We start from the raw sequence: 21,208 nt of genomic DNA, 5'->3' as shown, positions 1-21,208 counted from the left end.
TTTTAATTTCAAATTTTATTATTATGTTTCTCTAAAATGCTGTCAAATATTTTAAAAGTTTAGTAACGTTTGACGAAATACTCTGCGTAATATAAGGCGAAAACCTTCAAAAAAATTTTGCATTTTTGAAAGAAATGCTTATATTTCCATGGGTATAAGAGATACTTTCACAAAAATATAAAAATAAGTTTTTGATAGATTTTTAACTCATTTCTGAAAATTATAGCTTATTCCCAGCAATTTGCAATGAAAAATTATAAAAAAAACTTTTTTACTCAATTTGTTGTCGGTCCCCTAAATGAATAGCAGACTTAATTTTTATTGGAAAATGACAACTAGAGTATACATTTTATGCGAAACAAATTATAGAGCAATTGGTCTATTATTTCTCGAGAAATCCCTAAACATGTGAATTTTTGAAAGTGTCCCGATGCTTTTGGTCATATAGTGTATATAGTGCTTCTACTTCAACACATTGAGTTTTTATTAAAATTTTCTAATGAGTCTTGTTGGTGTCTGATCCTCGTTAGTTGTCATAATAAATATTAAGGGTTGTCCTTTTTCTCAGAAGGCACGAAAATATTACCTACATGTATATCTGCCTGAAAAAAAAAAAAAAATCTCGAAATACTTAGATGAAAAAAATCTCAACGCCTCGCTCTGCCAGATTTTAAAGTTTTTATCGCTCTGCCTCGTTTTCATGCATCTTGCATTTAATGAATCAATAATAAAAAATAAAAAAAAGGGCGAGAAACAGATTTGCAGGAAATACATAAAGTTGAAACAAAAATGAAAATGAACAGCTTACATTTAGGAAAGCAATTATAGGTACAAGTAAGGGTTCACAATTAAAAAAAAAAACAAACAAGACAAACTTTTTCTTTTAAGTTCTGTGTTACGCACTTCTGTGCCGAAAAATTATCGTATCCTGTCTTCAGTCACAGAATAAAATGAATGTTCTAATCCAATGATTATCAAGTAATTTTCATTCGTATAGAACAAAAATCTTTTTTGAGATCCCACATTTTCTATTCTATTGACTCCTAGTAATATGTAAATACAGCGAGAGAAAGGATTTAGCTTCTTGTTTAGGAGAGGGAACCATTTCTATATTTAATTAACATGATCTTGATCGTAAGCATACTATTTACTCAGAAATACTCCCTATTTTCCCAAGCACTCTGTTTGGGGGCTATGCCTTTTAATTTTCTCGAAAATAAAAATTTTCAAAATGCACTTTTAGACGATCTCTGGTAGTATTTGGAAGTAAGTAAGAGGTCCTGTGATCTTCCACCAGCAAATTTTTGAACTTGAAACGCCAAAAACACAATTTCAGGTTCTTCAATTCTGTTAGGAAACGGGGAGTTCGGAAGCTTTCCCCGGAATTTTTCGGGGTGCTTATGTGACCTGAAAACCTTTATGCCTGTAATTAATTTTTCTACATTGTATTAAAATGTTGATCTAGCTTCTGAGAATGAAAATAGAAAACAGTGAAAATTTGTAACCCCCATTCTATATTGTTCACATTTTAGTTAGCTTTGTCGGCAACATAAGGCTGAAAACGTCATTAAAACTAATACATACAATGCTTAGTAATTCTACCACGGTGTGTTTTTTACATTAACTGAATCATATTAAATTGCTAATATATTTTTCATGATTTTCTATGTATTTAATGAGTATGTTGGTGTACGGAATGTTTTCCGCTATTGAATTTTCCACCTCCCAAACCTTCTAAAGAAATTTGACGAGTCTGGCTCTTAAAGACACAAATAATTTTCAAAAATGTTTGTTGAGCTGTGAAAAGCACTTTATGTGTGTACCATTTGTAGTAACATAAAACACATGTAAAACGATGCAAAATACCCAGTATCTGGAATACGATTTAATCTATATATAAAAATATTTTTCTACTGGAAGGGAAAAATGTCAACTTTTCGCATTCGACAGCATTGTAACAATGTTCATTATATTGTAAATAAACAATTTGACTCAGAAATATTCCTTTCAAATCTATTTCTTTTCAAACCACAAATTTGAAAAAAAGCAGATGTTGCGAATTTAACAGCTAATAGCACGCATCTACATGGATTCACTTTCAAAAGCACTTGATTCTTCACGAAAGCCTTAGGAAAAGAGGAAAGAAGAAAGGACGTCCAGCGGAGGTCATTGAGGGGAACTAATGAGAGGGTAATAAATCTTACACCCCATTAGCTTTTACCCCTCAAAAGGGGAGGTAACTATTCTAGGGCGGGGCAAATGCAAAAAGTGAACGTATTTTGAAATTTTTTTCAATAGTTAGAACATGATATTTGTTTAAAAAATGGTCGCATTATTTCAAACAAGATCTCAAAAGAGAGCTGGAAATATTTTGCGTGTCAGGGCGTTCTTAAAATTTCGATAGCACGAGTTGCAGATGTTTTACAGAGCGAAATGTCCAACAGTACCTCATTTTCGAAGAAATTCATTTTTTCTCGAATTTTAAAAAATCGGAGAATGGACACATCAAAAAAGTAAAAACTAAAAGAAACAGACATGGTCTTGAAAAATACTCAGAAAAAAAAACGGATCCGAAAACTTTACAGGAATTTGTAAAACAAGCTCCAACTTTCCCCCGTAGGTTAACATTAGATCCGAATCTTTCAGACTCTCAGTGAAGAGCACCCTTAAATAAAATAAACCTATTATTTATCAATGATTTTATTTTAGTTTTTTAATATATACAGAACATTTTAGTACCAGAAAATTGATTATATCAAGTTACGGAAAAATTTTGACAGCACTTTAACTATTAATATTTTGCAGAATTATTCATCCTTTATTGTCCCTAGAACATCATTGTGTAATGTTTGTGAACATTTCAGCCAAATCCCAACCTCATCTAGAATATTTTGCACATCTTCCGCATAACGCTGATAAGATAAATGAACCTATATCTGCGGTTCTAACGTTCAGAGCCATGTCTACTAATGACCAAAAATTTTAACACTCAAAGGAAAATGCAGTCTGACAAACCCTTCTAAAGAATGCAATGCAATTTAAACCAGATGCGCTTGCCTAATGATACTGGTAAGCAAGGGGGGGGGGGGTCAAGGTCAAAAAACAAAAAGCTATTGGGAAAAACCATTCAATCGGACTGAAAATGAAATAGGTGTGATCGGATGAACTTTTGAGTGGTTTTTGAGACCGCCCCCCCCCCCTTCCGTTGAGGGTTAAAGCAACTTGGGTTTGTATGTGAAGTAAAAGTTAGATCTTTTACTCACAGCACAAACATGTTACCACGATTATAAATTTTCAAGTCACATAGCAGGAAATAAATTTTCATTTTATGCAGAATTGCACTATGCACATAAAACATAAATCAAATTAACCATTAACCTGGCAAATGATGTTAGTTTATGAATAAAAAGACATTCAACCTAAGTGCCGAGAGGTGGACATTGATTGGCTCAGAAACAGAACATGGATTACTTGTATTTCTATGTACAAGATTTATTATGTGATTTACACTGTATAGTTGTCTTTGATGTATAATGTTCTAATTTTCACTTGTTACTTCACAAGATAACGAGGTTTTTTTTTTTTAATTTTTACCATCTATATTGATCTTTGAAAAATAGATATGTTTGATGAAGAAACAAATTTTTCAGATGTAATGCTCTGATTAATAAATATCACACCCACAATGTCTAAAGAAGAAACTGATGCACCGGCTGTATCAACTACTGCAGATGAACAGAATGATGTAAAGCCTGATGTTAGTGGTAAGTTGGGAACCATTTATTTGAATTTTCTATTTGTTGTTGTCTTTGCATATGATCTTATTTATTTATTTATTTTTTACTACCTGTTTTTATATTTAGTTTTGCAAATAAAAAAGTGACTGCTTGAGGGTTCTCCTTTTTAAAAAAACAAATTTGACCCCCTTTTACCTTTGTACCCTTTTCTTAAAGGGGTGGTCCAACCACCTGGTATTGGTTTCTTATTCATTTCCAATAGTCGGCCATGGTAGGATGAATTTTAATACTGTGCTGAATACCCTGTAGTCTTGTAGTTTTAGCAAAGTCTTAAAATAGCTTTTCTAAGGCTCATCATCAAATAATAAATAAATTATTTTTCCTGTAGTCTTGTAGTTTTAGCAAAGTCTTAAAATAGCTTTTCTAAGGCTCATCATCAAATAATAAATAAATTATTTTTCGAAATCATTGATTTGTTGAAATTTTCACACTGAAGCAAGTTTTAAACTTGTGGTTTTTAATTGGCTATTTTTATAGTAGAACCAGTTCTGGAGTTTTTCACTCCTTTTCTTGGAAGTTTTAAGAATAAGGTGAGATGAATGGGGAGTGTGGGTACGAGGGGGTGCTGTGATCTTTTTTACTTGCTTCTATATCTAATATATAGAAGAAAGTATTGGATTCGTGCAAATTTTCGAATTTCGAATTTTGACTGATTCGAACGTTTTGAGGTGTGCTGAGTCCATGTCGACTATTTTTGGAAAATGTCTGTCTGTCTGTCTGTGTGTGTGTGTGTGTGTATGTGTGTCACGTCTGTGTGTGACCAGTTTTTTGTGGCCGCTCTACAGCAAAAACTACCGCATGAAATTTGGTACACATATGTGCCCCTATGTGAACTTGTGCCCATTGGTTTTTGGCGCGAATTCCTCCAAGGGGGGTGGAGCAATGAGACGTTTTTTGAGTTACGCGTGCTTGCTATTCCTCAGGAAGTAACTGGCGGAATCAAAAAAAATTTGGTCCATATGTTGCCTTTAACAGGAGCAGGTGCTGATTCAATTTTGGTGTCAATAGCTCAAACGGGGGTTGAGTTATAGAACGTTTTTTGTCGTCAATTGTGACTGCTGTATCTCAAGAAATAACGAACGGAATCAAACAAAATTTTTTTGACAAGTAGCCCTTAGTGGGTATAAGAGCTGATTTTATTTTGGTGTCAACAGCTAAAAAGGGGGTAGCGCAATCAATCGCCCATTCTTTTTTTCCATTGTGAGTGCCCTATCTCAAGAAGTAATGCTACGTTCTGGTTGAAATTTGCAATAAATGTGAATCCATACGTAAACAGGCTTTGGTTCAATTTTGACTCCAATCGCTCCAAGAGGTGTTGATTTTTTTTTTTTGCGAATAAAAATAGTTTTATTAATGCAACAATAAGAAAGATAAATCGTAATAGATTGTCGTCTGCGTATTTCTCGTGATTTTAATTGTATGGAAATGATCGGAAATATAATCTCAATGATTTAAAATTTTTGACTGTTGCCATCTTATGTTTGTTAATTAATAAAATATTTGTAATTAATTCAAGCAAGGCTTTTAAAGTAACTTTCAATTTTCGCTCTTTGTTTTGTTTTTACAATAATTCATACATTGGGATGGTCGTCAAGTTTTTGCATGTGTCATTTTGTTTTTGTTGGGAATATTGCTTCCTCGTCAAGCATGGGGAGGGATCAAAAAAAGGAAAAATATAGAAGAAAGTTTCGTGATGGCCACAACATACTAGTTTATCTCTGCTTTGTTAAGAGTTTAGATTCTTTGTGCTTTTCTTGGAACACGTTGCCTACTTTGAGAACAAAACTGTTTTTCGTCAGTTTTCAAGCAAAGAGCTTTTGAATGTGTTATTGATTAAAGATGAAATTAGAATTTTTAATTTTGTAGATGAAAAAATAAAGTGGACATTGCTGTTCATTTTAAACACCTCTTCAGTACACTTTTCACAATAATAAATAACCACCAAGTTATTGAGAAAAACTATGGTGAAAGAAATTTTTGAAAAATGACGAATAGAAAGTGTTCTTGTTCAGAAGCAGCTAACAATTCCTGTTTCACAATTTCTAGCAACCAGTCAAAAGACAGAGTACCAAAATTTTGCTATATCAAAACTGTGATGTAAATAAATTTGAAATCTTGTAAAATGTTGAAGAATAACTCGTTAATCTTTATGCTAAGTGATGGCATAGATAAATGTACATAAGATAGAGCTCATAATAAAGAATTAACTGCCTGTTTAATTTTGTACGTATAGTAAACTGCCGATTATCCGCGAGTCAATCAACAATAAGGAACATGTATTTTTTCAGCTAAAAGGAAATACCAATAACTTTTTTTTTTGTTGAAAATTGTAAATTTGAACTTTTATTTGCATCATTTATTTTTTTTAAATTTCCTTATTTATTTATTTTTATGTTTTCTTCATTGCACTTACACTTTTTTTTATTGATGGGCAGTTCTCAAAAGGTGGGAGCAAACACAGACTTCAACTTTGAAGCTTCAACACCAAATAACTTTCATTTAAATTACCTCTAAAATTTTTGAGGTAAACTATAATGCTGTATAGAGACAAGAATTGACATAAATTATGGAAAAAAAGCTCTTCAAATGCCCTTAAAAAATATTTTCTTTGCTAAATGGCACAATTTTGGACATACCAAAACGTTAACTGAGCAAATGTACCATTAAAAAAAATTTTTTTTAATTATTTCCATACGTTTCAAAAAAAAAAAAAAAAAAAATTATAGGCATGAATCTTACACTGAATAATTTTTTGTTAATATTTTATACAAATAACAAAAGTAAAGACAGATTATTTACTTCGTAAACGATTTTAGAAAAAAGTAAGTTTGAAATTTGATGCATGTCCAAAAGTTGCGATCTTTACAATGCTATTATTTGAGAACTAAGTATATGATGTTTTCGTTTTAAAGGTATTTATCGATCCTCAGAATCAGTTTTCAATTGTTTAAAAGTGTTTTCATAAGCTTTTATGCAGTATCTTAGAAGAAAAATAATTTTTCTTAAACATACATGTGAGATGTCCAAATCGCGTTCCGATCTTGACGCCGATAATTCTGTCCGTTTATTAATAATTTTTTTATAATCCACTGTCTTCTAACATCAATAAAAAAGATTATTATGATGTTATCTTCTGTAATCCATTGGTATTTTGCATAATTAATACGTTACACATTGAACAATACATAAATTACAGTAGAAACATGGCTGGTTATGATCGAACGAAAGCCATTTTGCGTGAAAATCGCCAAGCAAACCTCCGTCGGCGACAACACAGTATACGAAAAGCTAAAGGTTACCAGAGGGCACCAGTTTTGGCGCCTTTATCACCTGTGCTAGCAATTTTTTTTCCCGCCGCTTTTATTATTTTAGAATTTTTTTTCTCTTCTTTCTTTTAAACATAATTTAACGATCTCCAAATAGAAATACGAATTTCTTTTTTCAATAATTTTTTTAGACATCGTTTTAATTCTTATGACATTAGAAAAAATATTCATTTTTAAAACTGTCATTTTTTACATTCTTTCTTAAAGCATATTTATATGTTGTATTTATTTGTCTCTATTTTTATTCCTTATTTGTCCCAATAAATCAAACTACAAGTTTGTATAATTATTTCCATGAAGCTTTTTTCTACCTTTCATCAACTTCTTCAAAATCATTCCAAAACTTTATTATATGTAAAGAGCAGTATGTATAGCCATTCAAGTACTTCATTAATATCCTCTTTATCATTAAATTGCAAAATTCAAAAAGTAGTAAATAAATTTTTCATTGGAAAAGTTAAAAATCAGATTAACAGTTGTCAAAAATGGTGAAACTTACATTATGATGATGTCCAAAATCCGTTACCTACAGGACAACAATGTCCAAAATCTGTTCCCTACAGACTGCTGATTTAATTTGCTAATTAACAATTTTTACAAATACCTGCTGTCTTTTCATGTTCAGATATTGTGTTCTAGGTATGCATACTATAGAATAAAAGCAAAATTGATATCAAATTCGAAAATTTTTGAAATTGCTCAAAGTTAACTTTTTTGTTCCCACCTTTTGAGAACTGCCTTGATGTTAATTTTCGTTGTGTAAAAACGCAAAACATTTGTACTATTCTGTGTATATTTTCACTGCTTGTAGAAAAAAATCATGCATCAATTCTATTGATTAACTTTATTCAAACAAACTTTTTTTTTCAATTGTAGCTAAATTATTTTTTTATTCATTACGGCTTTTTAAAAATTTTAGCAAAATAAAAAGCACAATTGAGGTTGTGAGAAGCAAAGGGATGCAAAATTTGGAGATAACCAGTACAAATGGTAGGTGAACCCCTCCTCTGTCTTGGGGCATAGTACTTGGTAGTCCTGGTAGGTGCTGGTGTACAGCATGATTTAGCAAACAAAAAAAAAAAAAAATCAATGAAAGCCTACCTAGGACGTAATCTTTATGCGTGTTTTATTCAAAACTTGAAAAGGCCCACTTACATCCATTTGCTTCTCACTGCGTCAATTTCAATGGTCATTTTTGTAATTTTTTTATTTACTCCACTTTTTTCTATTTTTCATTTTGCTGCTTTTTTTTTTTTTTTGACAAAAACTCAATTTTGAGGAAGTTTGTTTTAATGATTGTCCTATCTGTTTTAATATTGAATTGTTTTGCAGATTACAAGCTGCACTATAGTACAATTTACACTTTGCATTGCTGTAGATTGATTTTATATTCATGTGAAGTTTTTTGATATAGCTAAAATACATTTTTGTTGCTTGCTGTGAAGGATTTACTTATGTCCATACCTCTAGTTTTTTTGAAACTGATGTGTTTTAATAATGGTTTTTTTTTTTTTTTTTTTTTTGTAGATATATTAAGATGTGGAGCCTGTGAGTTAATATTTTTTAATCTGGACGATTTTGTTGCTCATAAGAGTGAACAATGTAAATCGGCTACAGATAAGTACAACTCTGAGGATGAAAGTGAAATTGAAGTTATTCGTCACTCTCCAAGTATGTGAAACAGTAGTATATTTCTAAGCATTTTTATTTTCAGAAATTGAATTGCTATTTTGATATTATCATTTTCAAATGTTTCACTTTGAAAATTGTCAAATAACAAACTAAACGGGGAATTTGATCATCCATTCAGTTTTTCTTCTTTTAATTTATTCAAACTAACTTAATTTCTAGGACCTTGTTCCAATTAATTTGCTATTTAAAATTCATTCTTAAAAATATTTATTTTGATTGCAGAAAAGAAACATCCAAAGCCTTCTAAGAAGTACAGATATGAGGATTATGAAATGGATTTCAATCAAGCATACTTTGATAGGAAATCAAAAAAACATAAATATAGTGAATACTATATGTCAAGGAAGGTATGGATGCCACTAATTAACTGTTTTGGAATTTATGTTTATTCATCCATTACCTGCTTTTAAACTTTAAAAACTAATGTTACTAATGGATGTTTTCATTCATTTAAAACTTAATGCTTTGATTTTAATTATGAAAATGAAAGGTAAAGGAAAGTTTATCTTGAAATGTGAGGTGGATTTTGTGAGTATAAGAAAACTGATTTTATTCAACTTGTTTAGCTTGTAAATTAGGGAAGATGATTTCATCGTAAAAAAAAATTGAAAGTAATAAATTTCATTAAATTGTATGAAAATTTTAAGACTAAGTAAAGTTTCCCAGACATGCCAACTCTCCTGATTTAGTGTTCATTCTCTGACTGTCTGCCACCATAGAAATTTCTCCTGCTTTTTATGGAATAAAAAAGTCATGAAACTTTGACTGTCAAGAGTTTTTTTTTAATTTTGTGTTTCTCAGTGGTGATAATTTAGACAGCCTAATTACTGACGGTTATGGAATCAGATATTTGTTACACCAAAAATTTGGCGAATATATTTTTCAAAAATGTTAAAGCAGTAACTCTAACAACTTTAAACAATCAATAGCTCTGATGTCAGTTTTTAAAATTGTTGTTTGCTGCCTGCTATTTTATAACATAAGTTTTTCTGTTAGGGGTCATTTCATGTCAAATCGCCTAATGCCATGTGCCTTCATATCTCCGATTTTGTCCATTATTTTTTTATGAATAGATATCTATGAGATGAGCTCAAATTATATTTTTTGAATAAAATGACACTTTGAAGAATTTTTTATAAAATTCGATTTTTGATCATTTTTCAAAGTCACCGTTTTGGCATGAATTTAGAAAATCTCTAATTTCTTTATTTTTAACCAATTAAGGTGAATTTAGTATCAATTTCAAGCTAATGCTTTTCTCTTTCAGTGTGAATAATTGGGTGTTGCTGCTCTTTATCTAAAATCAGTTTTTATGCTTTTTCAATTGGGAGATTAAATAAGTCATATCTTTGGAGTACCTACTATGATCTGCATCAAAAAAAATTTTTTGTAGCATATTTAAATAACTCTCTTGCTATGTAGAAAAAAGTAGAAAAGTGTTTTTTGTTGTTTCAAAAGTTGTTTGTGAGTTTTAGAGAAAATAAAAGTTTCTATTGCTTTAAATCCCCTTAAAACTTTTAAAAAAGCCAAAAACTTTTCAGAATAATTAATACTGGACTATCAAAGGATAAAAATTGATTTGTATCAATAGCTAATCTCTAAAAAGTTGTTAACATTGGAAAAGAATTGTGCTTGCAAAACCTCCGTTTCTGAGTTCACAGCAAAAAAAGAAAAATGCTTTTGATTGAAAGTATACTAAATATTAAGAGTAATAATTTAAAGAATAGTGCAAAAAAATTTCTAATGAGATTATTTTGCATTTTTTTCGACATTAAAAGATTTAAAAAAAAAAAAAAAAGAATAAATACTATTGAAAAGTTTTTGTAGCATAAACTTGCTTGGATTACATAACACCTGACAATGATCTTCCATTCTTAAAACACTCATGCAATATGCATCACTCTTCTTTCGCTTTGAAAAAATGAGATGGCACATAGCTTTTGAGGATCATAAAATGTGAAATGAAAGGCATGCTTGTGCGGACTGCATTTAATAAAAAAATTTACTATTTGCTTTGTATGAAAAGATGAGAAAATCAGAATTTCTATCGATAAGTTTCAAAAAGATTTTAAAATATACTTCAATAAGCAATAATAATCTTCTTCAGAGAAATCTAGAGTTGCGCTGCAAGAGTATTGTAAGTGTGGAAGATTATTTTCAGGTGTAATGTAATCCTAACAAGAATATGCCATGAAAACTTTTTAATAGTATTTTTTTTTTTTTCATCTTTTAATATTTAAAAAAAAAAAAATGCCAGTAGACATTAGTTTACATGCAGTGAGTTCACCATCTATCTATTTGAAAGATCTATTATTTAGACTACTGTCCATTCAGTAAGTTACCGCCCTGTAGCCAGGGCTAAGGCAGAAATACATGAAATACACTGCTAGCTCAGTCATTCCAGCAGAGGACTGCAGTTTCGTGCTCATTAGCACTCATCCGCCCGCCATAAAAAGTGACTGAGCTGGAGGTGGAAAACCTTTTAAGGAAGCCAAGAGTGCCAAACAATGTAACAATTCTATGTTAGCTACCAGTTTGTTTGGCACTCTTGGCTTCCTTAAGAGGTTTTCCACCTCCAGATCAGTCACTTCCTATGCCGGGCTGATGCGTGCTAATAAGCAGAAAACTGCAGTCCTCCGCTGAAATGACTGAGCTGGAGTGTATTTTATGTATGAAGGATGTTTTAGAAGTAAGTACCGTTTTAAAATAAAAAAAGAACAAGTACAGATTTAGCAAAGAAAGTTACTGCGGAAAAATCTACCAGTCTTACGCTATTTTTTGAAACTACTCCCGTGATTTTCAAGCATTTGACATATTGTGGTACAGGTTGTTGTAGACCTGTTCCTAGAAAGTTGCCGCCTAAGTAGTCAGCCATGGGGCATTACTCTGGATCTCTCTAGAATGAAGCCGGTAGATAGAAAACCAGTTTTTCCTCCCGCGTGACGTCACTACTCGTGAGCTAGAATTTTGCACTACGCTCTAAAGCACGTTTACGTGTCGGTACCTTGTTTGACTAGCGAGTAGTTCTAGACTGGTAAAATGTCGGTGAGTTCTCTTTCTCGGCAGCGAGAATCGTTCAGCGTTTACGCTGATTTCTCGCTTTGACTGACTCGTTTTTGATGAAAATTATTAAGCAAAGTACTCTGCGTCATGATTTTTAAAGCTTGAACTTCAGTCTATAATTCCAAATAGTCAGTTATTTATAACTGACTTTTAACCCACAAGAATTTTCTTTAGCTTTATATGACAAATATAAACAAATAGCTAAATAAAATGCTATCAAATTCAAAAATTAATGGAAATAAAATTGTGTAACTCTTAAGTACTTTTTCTACCTAAGTAATGTAATTGCAAATAGATTGAAAGCCGCTGTTGTTCGTCTATAAAGTAGTTTAATAAATACGTCTTGACTTAAGCTACAAATTAACATTAATTGACTCTTGAAATTAGTAAAAATAAAACATTAGAAACGTAGTAAAAATAAAAAATAATTTATCTTTTGCAAAGATTTCACTTTTTTTAACACTTGCAGCGTTTAGTTTTTCAACTAATCGTGCCTAGTCTCTCTGCCGATCTAATGCTTAATATTTTGCAGTTAATTTATTCGCATTTAAATAGTGATTGTTTTCCATTTCTGACTAATATTTTTAAACTGATGTTTCTTGATTCCCATGGCCGTGATTAATGAGCGGGTTTTAGGGTTCAAACCCCCTCAAAAAAAAAAAAACAAAAAAAAAAAAAAAAAAAAATCAAAACAAAGCAAAATTACGGTTTTTATAAAACTGTTTTCTAAAAACTTCTTTTTATTGTTTTATTTTTTATTTATTTATTTATTTATTTTTAATTTCTTTTAAAAATTAAACTATTTTTTAATGAATCTGTTCAAACTGAATGCTTTTTCTGCAGTATTTATTTTTATTATTATCATTGTGAATATCATTTCTTTTAAAACATTAGTTTTCTTCAGATTTGAATACCTGACGCTAACAAAAACATCAAAGTTTTTTTAATTTACAAGAGCCAAACTCTGCATTTTACATTTTTTAAAGTGTCAAACAGTGAATTTAAGAAGTATCAGTTTAAATGCGCATACAGGAGTACACGCATCTATTTTATTTCTCCCCCACCCCTTTTTTTGAGTTTTTAAATAGACATCGAATATTTAATGGGGGTGATTACATATTTTTTTTTCCATTTTATGGAAAAGTCTCCTTTAATATTTGCTTATACTGATACCCTTATCCTCATTTAAATAACGCATTGTAACAAAAAGCAATATAATATGCGAACAAAATCAAATTTTATAAGTCTCGTATAGGTTTCACGAGGTGTTGGTAAAACCCTCCCTCATACAAAAATCTGGTGATGGCGTTTTTGTTTTTGACATTTCTTTCTGTCCATTTTTATGATGAAAGTGTAGCTGATTCACTGGGGGGCAGGGGGGGATATATCAATTTTGTTTTGAAAAGTGCCCCCCCCCTGTTCAAAGTATATCATTCACTGATATATTTTGAACGGAGGCTTAAAATATCTTCAACATTTCAAAAAAAATTAAATGCTAAACCCTGTATACTTTCACCAAGATGCTATAAAATGAGCGGTGTTAATAAGGAACATTGTTATAATGATTATAACATAAGGGTATGGTTATTAAATAGGCTTGCCAGACATCATGTTTACTTCATGTCTTGATGAAAGATAAATTTATTTATAAATCACCAAAAAGGTTTAAAATAATTGAGTGTGAAGGATCATTTAGAAAGATTACTTTATCATTTGTAACATTAACTTATAAAATTAGAACCGGATTAGTTTGTGAGGATTTTTACAAGATATAAACCAAAAAAGACTTAAAAAAGGTCTTTTAAAATGAAAAGTATATCTAAATAGTGTTCATTTTTTTATTCCTCCTTCAAAGTGTTTTGCTAGCTGAAATAAATTGTAAATATTTACATCTCGGAAATGAAATTTTCAAAGTTTATCTGCTTATGTCATTTTTTATTACGTCTGTTTTATGTTCATAGTTAGTAACAATTTATTCATAGCATTGAGAATAAACTGCCGTACACTCCAAAAATCAGCCACAGCTGTGTACCCTTTTGAATACTTGACGCGGGGGGGGGGGGACCATCCATTTCGGTGTCCCGACTGAACATTTCAGAAATCTGGCAAGCGTATTATTAAATAAACTCATACCTCATTTGATTTTGTTTAAATTAATTTATATTTTAACCATAAAATATTATGTAACTGAGAAAATCATAGCTTCATAACATATAAGCTTAATTGAAGAATTCGGGAACTATTTGTTTGCGAATTTCAAAGTAGTTGCTGATTTGTTCTTAAAGCCATGATACAGTTGAGATATTTTGATACTACATACCGTTTGCATTAACATTATGGTTTTGCCAAGAAAATTACCATGTGATTTCTTTCATTTTGCATTTTTTATAAGCTGAGAAATAAATCTAGCATTTCGCAAATAGCTTCGGATCGATATGGCTCTTCTAGTTACTTCTACACATATTTTTAAAAATGCAAATTTTTGATCCCATCAATGAAAAATTATTGAACAAACCGCGATATTACCTTCCCTTGAGTTCGCAACCGGTGAATTAAGTATGTATTTTGTTACTCCCAATGACTCCAGTATTACTTTTTTAGCAAAGAAAAATGTTTTCATGCGAATATGCTTTGTTTAGTGTGCTCTTTTTAAATAACAAAAAATTTCTTCGTGTCACAGAGGAGTTAACTAAAAAAATAGTAAATGAAAAATTAATTTATCCCTGTGTAAGGGAGGATGCCCCCACCCCCCGTCCTCTTGTTAAAATGCGCCTTTGTGATTTACCATTACTGAGAAATAAAGTTGACTAAAAAGTGAAACTAATAAAGCACGCGTAGCTGTTTGGATAAACACTAGTGAGGTGAGATATGGTGTCATTTGATTGGTCAATCGTTTTTCCTTCTCGATACACGATAAAAGGAGAGATAATTGTCGCTAGAGTCCGCTCGGGGCTTTCAGAGTAACACAAAATGTGGCAACCGACAAATTTCTCATCGTTTCTCGCTTGTCGTGAGGGAGAAATAGACGTCGCTTGAAGTTCTAGAGACATCCAGAGTAACGCTCATGGGGTAATATGCTCTGAGCTCATCCTTGGTGTTGTGCCATCGATTGCCAAGGAAAGAAAGACTAGATGCCAAAACAAATGAAAGTTGCTGCGAGCGAGGTCGAGGCAGTCCGGAGAAAACGTCCCTACCAAAGAAAGCCCTGTAAGAGTCCTCATGATTGACTACACAGGCAGCAACTTTCTACGAATCGGTATACAAAAACTTGCACCACGCTATGACAAATGCTTTGAAAATCACGGGTGCAACGTCGAAAAATAGCGTTAGGTTGGTAAATTTTGTGCAATAAATTTCTTTGCTCTGTCTGGACTTGTTCTTTTTTTATTTTAAAACAGTACTTACTTTTAAAACATCCCTCGGATTTCTGCCTTAACCCTGGCTATAGGGCAGTAATTTATGGAATATATCATGCCTTGCCTTTAATCTTCCAATTGAACCAAACCATTGCTTCGGTCACTTGTCTGGTCAGTGCTAATTCTATGTCAACTACCAGTTTGTTTGGCACTCTTGGCTTCCATAAGAGGTTTTCCACCTCTAGCTCAGTTACTTCCTATGCCAGGCTGATGAGTGCTAATAAGCACGAAACTGCAGTCCTCGGCTGGAATGACTAAGCTGGCGGTGTATTCCATGAAATGCAGTTAAAGTAAGAACTGAAACAAATAATCTGCCTTTAAATTACTGCTTGCTAAACTCTATAAAACATGCTAATAAATTTGTTCAAAGTCAAATCAATATTAACCGTGTAGTAACTGCATGACGCTGTCAATATTAGCTTAGTTTTAGGCATTCTCCTATTATTTTTTCTCAGGCTGAAATTTATATTGAATATGAATATGTTTTTTAAAAAAAAGTTTGGTATTAACAGCAGAAACAACATAGGTTAATTCCATGAATATGTGGACATAGTTGCTAATTTTTAAATTTCATCAAAACTTTTAGTTTTGGATCATAATGTGTAGGAAATAAAACAAATTTTTTTAAATTAATAAAATTCACTGCTATTATTATATCTTAATATTTTTTATGAAGTATTTTTTAGAGTGAATTCTCTGACCGAAACTACAAGCTTTATTTTCACAACTTTGATTTTCCTTTAAATTAAAAATTTGAAATGGATCCCTTTCAAAAGTTTTATTAGTCAAGAAAAATGATTCATGAGCACTTGAAAAACATCAAAGTTATTGATAAAAAATGTTTTTGAATTTTTTAAAGGTTTTAGAATAATCTCTCTGAAACCTGTAATGTCTGTCACAAAAAACATAATTTTTTAAGTTTTAACAATTATATGTTTATATCTTATACTTTTATTTATATTTCCTCTTATTCTGTGTTAGAAGAAACATGTCCATGTAGTTAATTTTTAAAAACCTAAAAGATTGAATTATATAGAGAGTTTTTAAATTTGTAATGTCTGTCACAAATGTAATGTCTGTCACATGTGTAATGTCTGTCACAATAGTTTATTTAAATATGCAAGCATCAAATTGTAACAATTTCTAAGTTGATTTTGGCAGCAAAAAGGGTTTGTCCTGGAATGTATTGTTCAGGTCAGAAAAACATTCAAGCAATGAAAGCAGATTGGGATAATTTGTGGAGAATAGATGATGAAGAAATCAAGGGAATTCCAAACACCAGGAAAGCACAGTTGCCGTTCTCGCTCTGAAGGGAAAATATTTTATAGTTCAATATCAGACAGCAAAAAGGGAATAATTTTTAATTTTAATACTGGAGAATGTGTGGAAAGCTCTTTAATACCATTACCTCCAAGTAATGTTATTAAAGAATTTCCTGAAGAATTTCAATGCGGTCAGTGGGTCACTGCAACATATGACAATGAAAAGTTTAATGGTATAATAATTAAAACAGAGGGAGAACAGTACCAAATAAAGTGTCTTGTGCCAGCCAAAATAAAAGGACTATTTAAATTTGAGTCAGAAGACCATGCTGTTTGGTATAATAAAACACAAATAGTAGCGACCACAGTTGCTCCAACTTTGGTCAACTCTCGTGGGTTTTACAAACTTTAATAACGTAGTTTAACAATTTTTCATCTTCCAAATCATTTAAGTATTCAATTTGTAATATTTAATGTCATAAGAAATAAATATTTTTCATTTACTGATAGAAATTTAAATAAAAATTTTGCACGTGTAATGTCTGTCACAAAATCTTGTAATGTCTGTCACACAGTTGAAATATTTTTTAAAAAAAACCTTTTTTGAAATTTTTACTTTTTTCACTTAAATATTGTAGAAAGCATTCTTTGTTTACTAACAACTTTTTTTTGAACCCCTAACATAAATCAATTCAGAGCAATTGGTTAACAACGAGGCATCGGCTCATTTCCATGTCCATTTTTTGTAATGTCTGTCACGGTGTTTTATTACTTTATAACTCAAACATTTAATTCAACAAAATATTTTTTTTTATTTGTATGTAATAAGGGCATAAAAATGTCTTAGTACACCAAAATTTATAAACATATTTTAATATTTGGTACCTGAAACTAAGAAAAATAGTTGTCTGATGTAATGTCTGTCACATATGGAATTAACCCATATCAAACTGCTACTTTTTTTCTTTTTTCTGTTGGAATAACTTAGATCGCCACCACTGAACCTTGCACAGAGGTCCCAAGTGCCCTATATTTCATTTTCAAAATAAAACAAACTCGAAATGTGTATGTCTGAGGTAAACTCGAAAACTATTGGACATATTTCATTGACTTTTTCAATTTGTGTTGGTTAGCATTGTGAAGGCTATAATAAAGATCCTGATCACAGCATTATGACATTAAGGTTTTGGGTTTGCCCCAACTATAGTTGAGCCTAGGGATTGTTGGTGCCCTCCCCCTTTTTTTTTGTATTTATATTATTGTCATTTAACATGTTACTTCTCCCTAAACATTTTCCCCAAATATTTTTTCTAGGAAAAAAAACATCGGTATAAAGAAAGGTTATATAAAGACCTTCATATCAAGTCTGAACCACTAGATGAAGATGAAACTCATACTAATTGTGGTATTTGTGAAAATTGTTTGAGAGAAGAAGATTGTGAAGAATGTGAAGTTTGTCTGGTAATTTCGTAAATATTATTAACTAAGATCCATCATGAGTTTTGTGTATTATCTATATAAATATTTTAACTCATTTTTACATTTTTATTCAGAAAAAGAAGTCTGGTGCCTGGAAATATATGTCTAAGCTGTGTCTTTTGAGGCAGTGCATTGAGGAAATAGTAAGTTCATTCTTTTATTTTTCTTTTAAAATATGTGGAGTTGTAACTAAATATTTTAATCTAAAGTCGAAGATTCCATTCCTGCATGATATAAAATTAGATAATTAAATTTTATTGGATAAAAAAGTAATAAAACTGACATACTCAAAAAAATTGCGAAATTGATCTTTTTAAAAAAGAAAAAAAAAACATTGCTGTATAAAAGTCATTATAAAACATTTTGAATGAGTAAGTGAACGAAAAAAAAGATTTTGAATGTGTAAAATAAAAGTAATACTAGAAAATATTAAAAAAAAAAATACAAAAATTTAAATTAAGAAGTGTAATGAGACAGAGAGAACTAATCATTAAAAAAAATGGCCTTCATTTTTTGAAAGATGGTACTGCATCATTCATTTTAAGGAGTATAAGTTACTTAAGTAAGAAGAAACTCTTTGAGGAATGAAAATGCAACAAATACATTTTTTAGTCAACTATAGTGAATTATATCATTTTCTGGGACCTGAGGTAAACCGGACAGGACATTGGGACTTTGTCTGTAACCGGGACTGTCCGGGTCAAACTGGGACATCTAGCAATCCTATTTAGAGCTGATTGTTCATGAATTACCCATCCCTAGTATAAAATATAGTGCATAAAGAATAGATTTGCACAGGTGCTCTGTATACTTTGCAATATCTGCTGTTCAAAATATGATAATTAGTATGGAAATATCTGTAGCAGAAGTTAAAAAAATGCTGTTCTATTAAAGCAATTCCTTAAAATTACATTAAACTGCTTGCCACATACAAGCAAGGGACTCATAGGTTCTGCAATCGTTCTACATCTGCTGCTAGTTTCGAATTATTATTAACTGTTAATTTCATTTTATTTTTACAGGGTAAATAAGTAAAATTTTCTATTATTTTCATTGTGTGTTTTAAAATGGACTGATTTTTCCCCCATTTTAAGTGATTTATTTCATTTTATACTGAAAGTAGTTTAGGAGACATGTTTTTAAATTTTTTTATCGGTGCTTATTAAACTTAGAAGTTTGTTTAATTGGTATTAATTTTAGAATGGCCAGGTTTACCAAGTTGAAAAAGTTTTGGATAAACGTATTGTTGATGGACGTGTGGAGTATTTCTTGAAATGGAAGGGATATCCAAAGTAAGTTTTCTCCATTTTTACCTTTTCTTGCTTTGAGTATGACTTGATCTGCAGCTACAAGAAATATATTTTAGCAATGTTTTTTAAAAATTCAGTCCCATTGTAGGAGGGTGCTGGACCCCGCTCCATTTTAGACAATGTTCAATTATCCTGTCTTCTTTTTCAATTGGCCCTCCTTACCTCCTTTAAGTTTAAAACTAAATTTGATTATAAAAACAAGTAAACTTTCATGAAAGGTAGAAGTTCCTGGGATTCCGTTTGAAGCATCACTCCCTCATTTCATTCGTCCACAAGAATGACGTGCAAATCTCGGGAGTTTGCTGTACTCTAATAAGTCTGACATTGTTGGGCTAAAACTGAGACAAATATTGTATTCAATCTAGTGGTGTCTGTTCCACGTATGCTGCAGAGCTGCAGCATCCCCAGGATTTTTTGTTAAAACATGTAGGTATGTGTAAGTTTGTCAAATAGAGTGAGTTTGACACCAGAGATGAGATTGTGCTACATCATATGTACCAAAACAACTGAGTGCGATTTGGTTGCACAAATGATGAAGCGAAATGCAGCACATTTTAAAATTTCCATCTGTTATAAAATAATATCTTACCTCTCATAGTTTTATAATCCTTGCTGTTTTTTACTCACTTCATTCTACTGTAATCAAAGCATTTGAGTAGCATATATGAGATTTAAATCAAGAAAAACAAAGTTAATTTTAAAATATTATTCTCACTTAAAATATTTTTTTTTTCAAGAACACATGATATTTGATTTTGTAAAAAATAAGTTTTACTATTTATAAAGATTTAACGTTGAAATCAGACAGCTCTCTATTTTAATTTGTCTATTTTGTTGTAAAAGTATATAAAAAGCTATATATTTGCTGTTTATATGCCCCCCCCCCCCCCCGCAAAAAAAAAAGAAAAGAAAAGACGTCAACCTTTTAATTTATTAAATGAATATTTTTTAAGTATATTTTTTGTCTTTTTAATATATTTGGTATGTGTTTTGATTTCTTTTAAATGAGTTCATGGTGAAGCAATATTACTTTTAAGTTTCCTTTTCTATTTTGGACAAATATGCACACTAACCTAGCGAATAATACACAAACAGGCCTCATTTCTTAGGACTTTCCTTCACATCCTCCTCTTAGCATAGTACCTTAAGATTTGCCTCACTGTTTTCATTTTCAAAAAATCCTGAATACATGGGATACTAATAAAAAAAGTAGCATAATGAATGCAAAGAAGTAAGATGGTATTGACTGAAAGAAGACTGAAGACTGAAACTAGTGAAATTTAGAATTTTCAAAAAATTGTTTTAGGGTTCAACTTCGTAAAAAATTTAAATCTATGATTCAAAAAATGTATTTGTTTTAAATCATGATTAAAATCATTAGTTTTAAACCAATTAACAAGCAGTGCAAAAGTTAAATCTGATGTGTAATTGAGAACTGCCAACTGAAGAAAATTATTTTTCTTAACTTGGGGTGGAAAATTTGCTCTAAACTGAGACAATTTTCAAATTCTGATACAAAACGGCCAAATTCACGATTTTTGCGCCAAAAATGCAATTTTATTTTACAAAAACATTCACTACAAGAAAAAAATAGCTTTTGCATTAATTTTTTGTCATTGGAAGCTAAAAAGAAGCAAATAAGTGAAAGAGGGGGTAAAGAATTTCTTATATTTGCCGAAAATTGTGTGCTGTACTTTAAGTTTCAACCCTTTTGCATCCTGTAAATTTTTCAATGATTTTGAAAAGTGGAAGTTATTTTCACCTATGTCACTTTAAATTGGCTTATTTTATTTCTTATTTTATTATTTGTATTTGTTTTGAATAAAATTAAGGTGTAGGGGAATGTGGAGAAAAGTGAAATAG

The 21,208-nt window shown here is 30.9% G+C and overlaps 1 protein-coding gene across 1 annotated transcript in view; it reads left to right on the top strand.

The window, feature by feature from the left end:
• LOC129233784 (uncharacterized) overlaps positions 1-21,208 on the top strand; it is a 92,291-nt gene that overhangs the window by 3,571 nt on the left and 67,512 nt on the right. The window contains exons 2-7 of the mRNA XM_054867764.1: positions 3,651-3,764; positions 8,651-8,794; positions 9,038-9,162; positions 17,871-18,017; positions 18,110-18,178; positions 19,236-19,327. Coding sequence (XP_054723739.1) covers positions 3,686-3,764; positions 8,651-8,794; positions 9,038-9,162; positions 17,871-18,017; positions 18,110-18,178; positions 19,236-19,327 — 656 coding nt within the window. The 5' untranslated portion in view covers positions 3,651-3,685. The remainder of the gene's footprint in view (positions 1-3,650; positions 3,765-8,650; positions 8,795-9,037; positions 9,163-17,870; positions 18,018-18,109; positions 18,179-19,235; positions 19,328-21,208) is intronic.

This window comes from Uloborus diversus, chromosome 1 (assembly GCF_026930045.1).
Source record: "Uloborus diversus isolate 005 chromosome 1, Udiv.v.3.1, whole genome shotgun sequence".
In the NCBI taxonomy this organism is placed as follows: Eukaryota; Metazoa; Arthropoda; class Arachnida; order Araneae; family Uloboridae; genus Uloborus; species Uloborus diversus.
The sequence above is the reverse complement of the archived record's forward strand: the minus strand, read 5'-3'. Positions and strand labels throughout refer to the sequence as shown.